The 10,283-nt window shown below is 38.1% G+C and overlaps 1 protein-coding gene and 1 long non-coding RNA gene across 6 annotated transcripts; one reads left to right on the top strand and one right to left on the bottom strand.

The window, feature by feature from the left end:
• Positions 1-1,047, bottom strand: LOC131680931 (sporozoite surface protein 2-like; the record flags this gene model as incomplete). The annotated part of the gene is made up of 3 exons (XM_058961649.1): positions 985-1,047; positions 517-771; positions 1-141 (listed from the first exon to the last, which is right to left on the bottom strand). Coding segments are annotated over exons 1-3 (459 nt in total), but the record flags the coding sequence as incomplete, so codon positions are not given.
• A 4,429-nt stretch (positions 1,048-5,476) lies between these two features.
• On the top strand, positions 5,477-9,187 carry LOC131685228 (uncharacterized). Of its 5 annotated transcripts, XR_009304756.1 has the most exons (8): positions 5,477-5,850; positions 5,929-6,538; positions 6,677-6,787; positions 6,860-7,162; positions 7,243-7,475; positions 7,778-8,718; positions 8,781-8,894; positions 8,954-9,187. It is a non-coding gene; the product is annotated as an uncharacterized LOC131685228 (long non-coding RNA). The 5 variants fall into 5 exon arrangements; XR_009304755.1 differs by having other exon boundaries at positions 7,778-8,894; XR_009304754.1 differs by having other exon boundaries at positions 5,478-5,850; positions 8,781-9,187.
• Positions 9,188-10,283: the final 1,096 nt, after the last annotated feature.

Here is a 10,283-nt window from a genome sequence, read left to right as displayed (position 1 = left end):
CATTGGATTCATTGGATTCATTGGATTCATTGGATTCATTGGATTCATTGGATTCATTGGATTCATTGGATTCATTGGATTCATTGGATTCATTGGATTCATTGCATTCATTGGATTCATTGGATTCATTGGATTCATTGGATTCATTGGATTCATTGGATTCATTGGATTCATTGGATTCATTGGATTCATTGGATTCATTGGATTCATTGGATTCATTGGATTCATTGGATTCATTGGATTCATTGGATTCATTGGATTCATTGGATTCATTGGATTCATTGGATTCATTGGATTCATTGGATTCATTGGATTCATTGGATTCATTGGATTCATTGGATTCATTGGATTCATTGGATTCATTGGATTCATTGGATTCATTGGATTCATTGGATTCATTGGATTCATTGGATTCATTGGATTCATTGGATTCATTGGATTCATTGGATTCATTGGATTCATTGGATTCATTGGATTCATTGGATTCATTGGATTCATTGGATTCATTGGATTCATTGGATTCATTGGATTCATTGGATTCATTGGATTCATTGGATTCATTGGATTCATTGGATTCATTGGATTCATTGGATTCATTGGATTCATTGGATTCATTGGATTCATTGGATTCATTGGATTCATTGGATTCATTGGATTCATTGGATTCATTGGTTTCATTGGATTCATTGGATTCATTAGATTCATTGGATTCATTGGATTCATTGGATTCATTGCATTCATTGGATTCATTGGATTCATTGGATTCATTGGATTCATTGGATTCATTGGATTCATTGGATTCATTGGATTAATTGGATTAATTGGATTAATTGGATTAATTGGATTAATTGGATTAATTGGATTAATTGGATTAATTGGATTCATTGGATTCATTGGATTCATTGGATTCATTGGATTCATTGGATTCATTGGATTCATTGGATTCATTGGATTCATTGGATTCATTGGATTCATTGGATTCATTGGATTCATTGGATTCATTGGATTCATTGGATTCATTGGATTCATTGGATTCATTGGATTCATTGGATTCATTGGATTCATTGGATTCATTGGATTCATTGGATTCATTGGATTCGTTGGATTCGTTGGATTCATTGGATTTATTGGATTTATTGGATTTATTGGATTTATTGGATTCATTGGATTCATTGGATTCGTAATTGGCAAAAACCGCATTTAATAAAAACCAGTAAAAGATTTAGTTTGAAATGATTTTGAGCTTGAAACTATTTCAAAATTGAAACTAATATAAAATTTCTTAACAAGGTGAATATTTTTGGCGGGTCCGCACCCCTCGAACTCTCCTCCTGGATCCGCCACTGGTTTCAAGTGTTTCAGCGTCGACACATAGAATCTCAAGTTCGTGGCTGTCGATCCATTGTATGTATGTGCAAATCGTACTGAATATGTAATATACATTCCCACCATTATATTGAACATAATAATCCCTGGAATCGTAGTTTGGACAAATTAGAAAGGTACAGTTGCACCACTAGGTGGATTAAAACAGGTTTTTTATTTTATTTAAATTATAGAGCTTTTAATCCCTATTTTTTCGAGTTGTTGAAATCTCTTTTAGTAAGATCTCCAACCATATGTGCGTGATTAGAAATCGAACCCAGGTGAGCTGCGTACGAGACAACTACGCTCTTCCCATCCCAAATTCTATTTAATTCATTGGATTCTACTCATTTTAAGAATTTTATGCTAATTTTCTTAAATGTTGTGCTTCATTTTTTTTCAATTTAATTTGTATTATTGATTTTCTACAATTCATTTAGTTGATTCGTAGTGGGTGGATAATTTATGGTGGTGTCCGCAAGAAAAAGTTTGAGCACGTATAGTACAGTACGAAGTTATATACAATTTAACGTATTCTTAACTAACGGTTACTAATAAAAGATGTTTTTTTGACATTAAAAATGTCTTACTCCACTATCTGGGGCTAGGTGTCATTCTAAAATCTAAACTATCTCCCATGTAACGAAACTATGTAAGGTTTGCACGCTTATAACTCCGATATTACTAGATGGATTTTAATCATTCATACACCAACCGATTCAGAAACACCTATCTTAAATATTGGTAATAATTTAATATCTCCCCAATAAAAGTAGACTTTTGGAAATTGGTAAAATTAAAAAGTTCACGAAAAACGGGAAAATTACCATTCGTGAGGCAGATTTCTCAGACACAGCCGTCAAGAGAGGGCAGCTTAGTTGCTCAATGAAACACGAAAAGTCATAAATAGAAGCAACGCATGTCCGTTTAAATCAGTTGTTGCTCTTATCCCACACGAGCAACATCGTCTCCGGGCGATGCAATAAGCGCTATCGATTTTCGGTAACGTTGGCATTTGCACACACTCGCACCTAAGTGACTAAACCATATACGGTTAGTTTATAAATAGAGGTGACGCGTACCCGTTTGAATCAGTTTTTGTTCTTATGTCGAACGGGTAAGATCATGGCTGCAGCGTCTGGGCACTACAATAAGCGGTAGACGCTATGCATTTTCGGCAGCGGTGGCCGTGTGCGGATTTGTCGGGTACCAGCATGGTGTCACAGAATGATTTGCAAAGTGGGTGGGCGGGGTGGTTTGGATTTAATTCAATACGGTGTGTGCTGCTTAAGAGTGCTGCGTTTGAAAAAAATATATTTATTTTTATGCATGCGTGTGCGTTGTAACTTGTTAATCCATGTTTACGGCGCTTTGTAGCTGCGTAGGGTAAAGTGCCAATTGGTTTTCATATTTCGGTTTTATGTTTTTTATCAGTAAGGCATCTGACAACGTGCTTCTGTAGTTATTGCACTGTTCAGCAGCGTAGTATTTTATATAGGAGAGTACACTCAGGTTTTTTACGCGGATTTTGAAATTTACGCGGTTTTCATTAACGCGTTTTTTTAAATTTACGCGGTTTTCATTTACACGGCCTGTATCCCCTGCGTGAAAAATCTGAGTGTAATTGCATCGGAAACAATCACATTCCCAGCAGAACTTTTTGTTTTCTAATTTCAAACACTTTTGTTTCGTACTGCACACAACGGAAAATTTTAAAACAGAACTTACCGTCCCAGCAGCAGTTTAAGCGGGTGTTCTTTTTCGATTCAAATTCAAGCCATGTCTTAAGCGTTACTGCACTTAAAATTGTTTTCCCAGTTTATCCAGTCAGAATATCTGTCCTACCCTATGTATTTAAAACACAGTTCTAATTTTTTTTAAAGTATGCAACAAATAGAACGATTGGGTATACTAATTTAAATTTTAAAATAAATCTGTATTAAATTATGAAACAAACCGATGTACTGAAGATATAATTATGTTAGTCCTATTACCACATAAAACACCTATATAACATAAAACGCTGCAGAATTGGTTTAATAATACAATGTTTACACTACAGAGTTATAACACGTTTTAATATTTAGCAACAAGAAAAATGTCACCAAAATAGCATAAAAACCCATTTTAACTGGTAGTGCGAACGTTGCATAACAATGTAATTTATCAAATAATTTCATTTTTTCCACCACTAATCGATCAAGAAATACTTAAACTTAAGATTGTTTACTTAAGTTCATAAGTACCTTATTGAAAATTTAAATGGAAAAAGAAATTTCATATTTCATGGAGAATCTGTATATTTCCGTTGGCGGGCGTGAGGCTTCCTCATCACAGGTCTCAATATGGAACCTTTCTTTTGAATATATTTTCTGGACAAACCAGCCTATTTTTACTAGATGGATCAGCCAAATAATGCCAATCACCTAGTGAGATACTTGATTAATTAATAGATTACCGTTAAAAGACCTTCAATAAATTATGTTTTTATGGGGAGGGTATATAGCAAATTGTAACATATGAAAACAGGCGAGTGAACAAGAACGTGAGTTGATATGTGTGATAGATAAAATTCATTTGCACGCTCTTGAAAAAAGCTACATTTTTAATGTCATCGTGGTCGTGTCCAGTACACAACCCTTTAATTTTTGGAATTGGGTTGACGAGTGCATGACGGAAATTGATGTTTGAAGCCATTTTAAAACTCAGGATGGCAACTTCTGGTTTAGATAAATCAATAACCTCAACAATATGGGTATTTTCGTAGTGGAGTTGAAGAAGTAGATGACAGAAATCGATATCTGAAGCAATCTTGTAATCCAAGATGGCGACTTCCTGTTTAGAGAAAGTCTCTATAACCTCAACAATATGGGTATTTTCGGAATTAAGTTGACGAGCAAAAGACGAAAATCGATGTCTGAAACCTTTTTGAAATCCAAGATGGCGACTTTCGGTTTGCTCAACCGAAATTTAATATCTTGGCCTTCAAAAAGGCGTCACTCATTGATTTATCTTATCTACTCATCAAGCCCAAAACACCGTTATGGTTACGGTTACATCAAAACACCGTTATGGTTACGGTTATGCAAAATTTCGCTCAACTGGAAGACACCATCTTGGATTCCACAATGACACCAAACTACTATTTCCATCATTCACTCATCAAGCCCGTTCGAAAAATCCCCGTATTGTTAGGGTTATCGAGAATATTGCTCGAACGGATGTCGCCATCTTCGATTTCTAAAAGATTCCAATAAATTTTTATTATTTACCTGTCAAGCCAGTTCAAAAACAAAACCCGTATTGTTAGGATTATCGAGTACAATGAAGACCCGTTTTTATCTGCCCTTGGCGCATTATAGGCTGACAAAATAGAGAAATCGGGACAAATATTTTTCTTTCTTTTTAAATCCGAAGCTGTTATATTTCCCCTTATTAGTCCCTAGACAAAGCCTCATGACCCTTTCTGATTAATTTGTATAAAGTTAAATATAAAGTCTTCCAGAAACAAATTTAAAAAATAAAGATTTTATTTTTGCGTTTCTTGCATCTTTGAAAAAAGAAAAAGGAGGATGTTTATGAGAGCGGGATACCGGGTCAAAAAGTTGATAAAATCGGGGTTGAACAACATTGGGGGCTGATAAAATCGGGTTTCACTTTTTGAAGACTTTTTAGTGCTATTCAACGGGGAAAATAGATTGAAACGGTGAGTTAAACGAAAGCAATAATGTGAAGAAAAAAATTCTCCCCAGAGACAGGAATCGAACCTGCAACCCTTAGGACTCCGGTCCAATGCACAAACCTTATGCCATCACTGGGTTATGGTGATGTCCCAGGCAGAACACGTGAATCTCGCATTGGCGACAGTGATCGTACCAATGTCTCTAGAGAGAGATCACACACACAACCGCAGCTGATACTCAACACATTTGATCAATTTAACTTCCCCGTTCTATACCAAGGCCGGGGTTTTTATTATTGTCTGATGTCTTATTTTATTTCATTACCCGTCGTACTTCGGTGGAAGACAGAGGTAATGAAGACGGTCGATTTCCGGTACCTTGCCCAGTTGCTCTTCACTGCTTAAGCTAAGTATGCACCTCTTGCGAAATGAAATTTCCTATACAAAACCTATGCATAAAAAACGTCGCGAAATGTTCGCGAAAAAAAATTTCGTTTCCATTTCGTAAGCGGTACGCAGCTCTCGCGAAAACGATAACGAAAAATGAAGTTAGCTGAGACACGGTTCGACAAACGATAAGTTTCATAATAGTTCCGCGAGACAGCGCTGCTTTCTATGCGCTGTCACCAAGGCAAACTTTTTCCTTGCGAAATAATGGTCAGCGGTATTATTTCGCACGGAGGCTCGCGAAATTTTGACAGGTTGCAATGAAAAAATATAAGAAAACACAAGATTGGCAATTTTTTTCATCGCAACCTGTCAAAATTTCGTGGTTTAGAAATTCAATATTTCGAATTTGAATGGTAAGTTTAAAAATATTACTGGAAGTGATTGTTTCTAGTTTTAAACAATTAAATTTAAATAATTAATATTATTTGCAGCACACCCAAACAAAGCAAATCAGCTCAACTAATCTTGTCTCAACATCCTGGATCTGGCAATCAGCCAACCAACATTAAATCGATACAACCGCAGCAGTACCAACTACTCCAAATCCAGCAACAGCCCCTCAAAAAAGGACCACATAGCAATTACTGCTCAAACGAACAACAGGAGTTTACGAATGATGGACACATCGGAAAACATTTCATCGGCACATTCTGCCTTAAAACATGTCTGCCACTATTTTTGAAAATATCACTGCCTACACAGTGCTCGTGATTCCATTCCAGCAGCAGCAAGCAATCACTATTCGAGTGCTTATCGCCAACATTTCACAGCAAGCTCAGCAGCAGAACCACCTTCAACCACAACATCAGAAAATTAAGATTTCTTCCAGACCATGACCATCATCCTAAAGGTCGGTAGCAATAACGTTCAACCGACGGTACAACCTGGTCAGCAACCGCAATTAGTGCAATAGATCCAACCCAAATGTAGATTTACCAACTGCAAAAAAGATAGCAACAGCACATTCAAACACAGTAGCAGCAGCATACTATACTGTACCATGCGGTGTGCAGGACTTTTTTATTCAGTTGGTGCGGCAAGGTGAGACATTTTTATTACCTTTTTTATTTCGAAAGGATCAGTACCGTGTTTAGTACATTGTAATGTAATACCCTATTCTTCTTTAAAAAGCTCGAGTTCACTCATTTACGGATATTTTTTTATTATGATTTTTTTCAGATCGAACACCAACAACATAATATCATGGTAATCACCCAGCAAGAAAACGCAGTGATAATGGGCCAACAGAAAACACAACATCAAGATGCTCGGAAAGGACTTTCTCTTTCGGTATGTATTTACCAGTAGCATCCCTCCTCCAAACATTCCTTTGTATATCTAAATGTCCTTATCAATTCACAGAACAAACATAATGGCACGTCATCTTCAATCGGCTAACCGTTTGGAATAAGCGCTCATCATCGGTTTCATGGCAGGGAAGTGAGCAGGCAAAAGAAGGCATCGTTTTTTCCGCAAGGTCGCTCTGGTCAAAATTTCAGCGAATTGCAAGGAATAAACCACCCGAGGGACAGTACCCGTGCTGATTCAGGACGATTTCCCATACTTTGTACCTTGCTATTGAATTTTAATACCCGATCGAAACGATGGCAAGCGCTGCCGATAACTGGGTCAAAAAGACGACGGATCAAGAAATTTCTGCACTCGGTAAATGTTTTTTTTGTTATAACCTATTTTTGAAGCGGTCATTGGGATGGGATTTGAATTTTTCTTTTCAATACAAATAGGTTAGCGAACTGAGTACATATCATCAAGGATAAGGATTCAGAGCCGGCGGCTGGCAGTCCAGAGAAAGAGAATGCGGAAAAACCTAGTCCACCGGCAGTAGAACCAAAGCTGCACCTGATGTTTGGAGTTCGGTAGCTACAGAAATTCTGACTCTAGCAGCTCCTGAAGAAAAACAAGCTGCAAGAGAAAATGGAGAAACACCTTCCTCCGCGGAAGATGCAGAGGCATTCAAGTAAGTCGAAATCTGCAGAAAATTTTGATTAGGACATAAGGAACATTGACAGCCTCTCTTTGTTTACTTTCTCTTTCGATTATGACGTCACTATAACACTTTGCACTAATTTTCCAGTACATAGCCGATGGTTTTTACTAAAATATTAGGCAAAGAGTTGAGTACTAAATATTGAAACGACCGAGTAACAAACAGAAGAGAAAGACCCCAAAGAGAATCTCATTGTTGCTTACGTCCTATTCTAAATTTTCTCCCGAAATATTTAGTATCAGCTTTAAAATTATCCGTGACTAATCTTTTAGCCCGGCGGATGCAAGTTTGCTAATGAAAGATGTTCACTAAGGTCTAGTAGAATCAAAGCTGGATCTGAAGGTGCAGCGAAAGGATTCTTCTTCGCCGGTTGGTTGGTTAAAACTTTCGAAGTTTTGCACGTGAAGCCGGGATTACTTCAGGGAGTCTATGCGATGGGTTTCAACGCCCTTCCAAGATTCAGGAGATGGCTCTGTTGGCCGGTCCGCCACGGAATATAATCGCCCAGAGTCAGTCGGGAACAGGAAAAAACCGCTGCCTTTGTGCTGGCAATGCACAGTTGAGTCCATCAGTTAAAAAACTATCTGCAGGTGATTTGCCTTTCCCCCACGTATGAGCTGGCAATTCAGAAGGGGGAAGTAGCTGCCAAAATGGCAAAGTTTTGTCCGGAAATCAAACTTCTATACGCCGTTCGCGGTGAGGAGACCGTCAAAGGGGCGAAGCTGACTAATCATATCATCATCGGAACACCCGGCAAGCTAATTGACTGGGGTATAAAGTTCAGGACGTACGACCTAGTTTTTCCTTTTTGTACTGGACGAGGCGGGTGTTATGGTCGGTGTTCTTCTTGGCCACGTACGAGCGCGAGGTAATGGAGTTTGCCGAGTACATCGTACCCAATCCGATCGTCATTCGGCAGGCGCGGGAGCAAGAATCACTCGATAACATCAAACAGTACTACGTCAAGTTCCGCAACCAGGACGAGAAATTGTGTGATTACCGTCGGACAAGCGATCATTTTCTGTCATATGATGTATAGGACAGTTGTAAACGTCCAAGTAAACTTATTTTCAGAACTGTTAATCGATCGAAACAGGTACGAAAAACGGCCGGTTGGTTGACCTGCAGGATGTCCCAGGATGGTCACTCGGTAGCGGTACTGTCCGGTAATCTAACGGTGGAGCAACGGTTGGAACGAACGTTTTGTCCAGGGGTAAGTTCCACCACTTGATTCTGGCTACAGCACCAGGTTACGGAGAGATTCTTTCGTCTTAGGTATCGACGTCGAACAGGTGACCATTGTCGTCAACTTCGACCTGCCGATGGATTAGCAGGGACGAGCCGATTGCGAAACGTATCTACATCGAATTAGACGCACCGGTAGATTCGGTAAGTGTGACTCATTCTTGTGATCCTATAGATTGTATTTCTTCCCACTTCTTTAACAGAACGGAATCACCATCAACCTAGTGGGCAGTGATCGAAACATGATGATTTGCAGATCAATCAAAAAACACTTCCGGAAAAAGATTCAGTTGCGCGGAGAACTCGGACGAAATTGAAAAGATCGCACCGTAAAGTGTTTTCGACCAGCTACTGGTCATACTTGTTTTGATTCTGAATTTATAATTTTATATTTTTTTAATTTACAAATGTAACCAACAGGGTATCGCAAGCTAATAAATTTACAATTACAATTACAATCTACCCAGTTCTATCCAAACATTTGAAAAGGGCCTAACCACAAAATGTAACAAATTGAAATTTCATGTTTTCCATTAACAAATATCTACCCGAGCACGTACATAACGCAACATTTGATTATGAAGAATTTTGATAGCGATTTTACAACAATTTATAAAAGGGCCTAATTTATTTTTATGACCGAACTGATTATGAAAAGACCTAACTAATTGAAAAGTGCCTAACTAGCAATACACTCGTTTTAAATGGATTATAACGTATTATTGGATTATGTCTGATTGTAAAAGGCTTATAACATCTTTTCCATAATTTACATACAGGGTCAATTTGACCATCAAATTAGAATTCAGTTAATTCGTCTAACTTTCGGTGTAATATCAGACTTGAACAGCATTTTTTGTGTGAGGTATTCTGCCGCTAGAAGCAAAACTGTCCCATGTTCTATGGGAATCCCTATACACATGGGACAATTATGCTTCTGGCGGTAGTAATACAAGTAGTAGCAATATGCGCAATTCCTTAGTGTTTCATGCAATAAGAATTACCACGAATTACTTATGGCAATAAATTTCAATTACGATTCTCACAATTGTTATACCAAAAATAGGTTTGTATCCGTACTGATTATTGGTAGCATTCCCTGAGACTTCCGGAACCTTTAGTAGTAGCCATTGTTATCATAATCGATTTTTAACGTAGTTTAAAGCCTAGGGTTTGGTTCGACCTGAAACCGGTTGAGTCGGAGTCGGTTGTTATATTTGCGTTATATTTCCGGATTCCGAAACGTGTTTCGAAAGGTAGTTTCCCCGAGACTTGTGAAAGCGGTAAAGGCGGCCAAGGCAATCAGATTTGCTTCTTAATGGTCAAACGCCGATTTAGACTTACGATTCGGACAATTACAATAGATTTGGTTTGAGCGAATTTCGATCATTTCTCTGGGTCTTCTAGAACCGGTAGAAGCAGCCAATTTAGATAGAAATTGGCCAGCCAATGATTTAAATTTCCGATTGCAGGAATTGTGCTGTCTAAATTGGTCAGACTGAACTTCCCCGAGACATCCGGAACCGTCACAAA

This window comes from Topomyia yanbarensis, chromosome 2 (assembly GCF_030247195.1).
Source record: "Topomyia yanbarensis strain Yona2022 chromosome 2, ASM3024719v1, whole genome shotgun sequence".
In the NCBI taxonomy this organism is placed as follows: domain Eukaryota; kingdom Metazoa; phylum Arthropoda; class Insecta; order Diptera; family Culicidae; genus Topomyia; species Topomyia yanbarensis.
The sequence above is the reverse complement of the archived record's forward strand: the minus strand, read 5'-3'. Positions and strand labels throughout refer to the sequence as shown.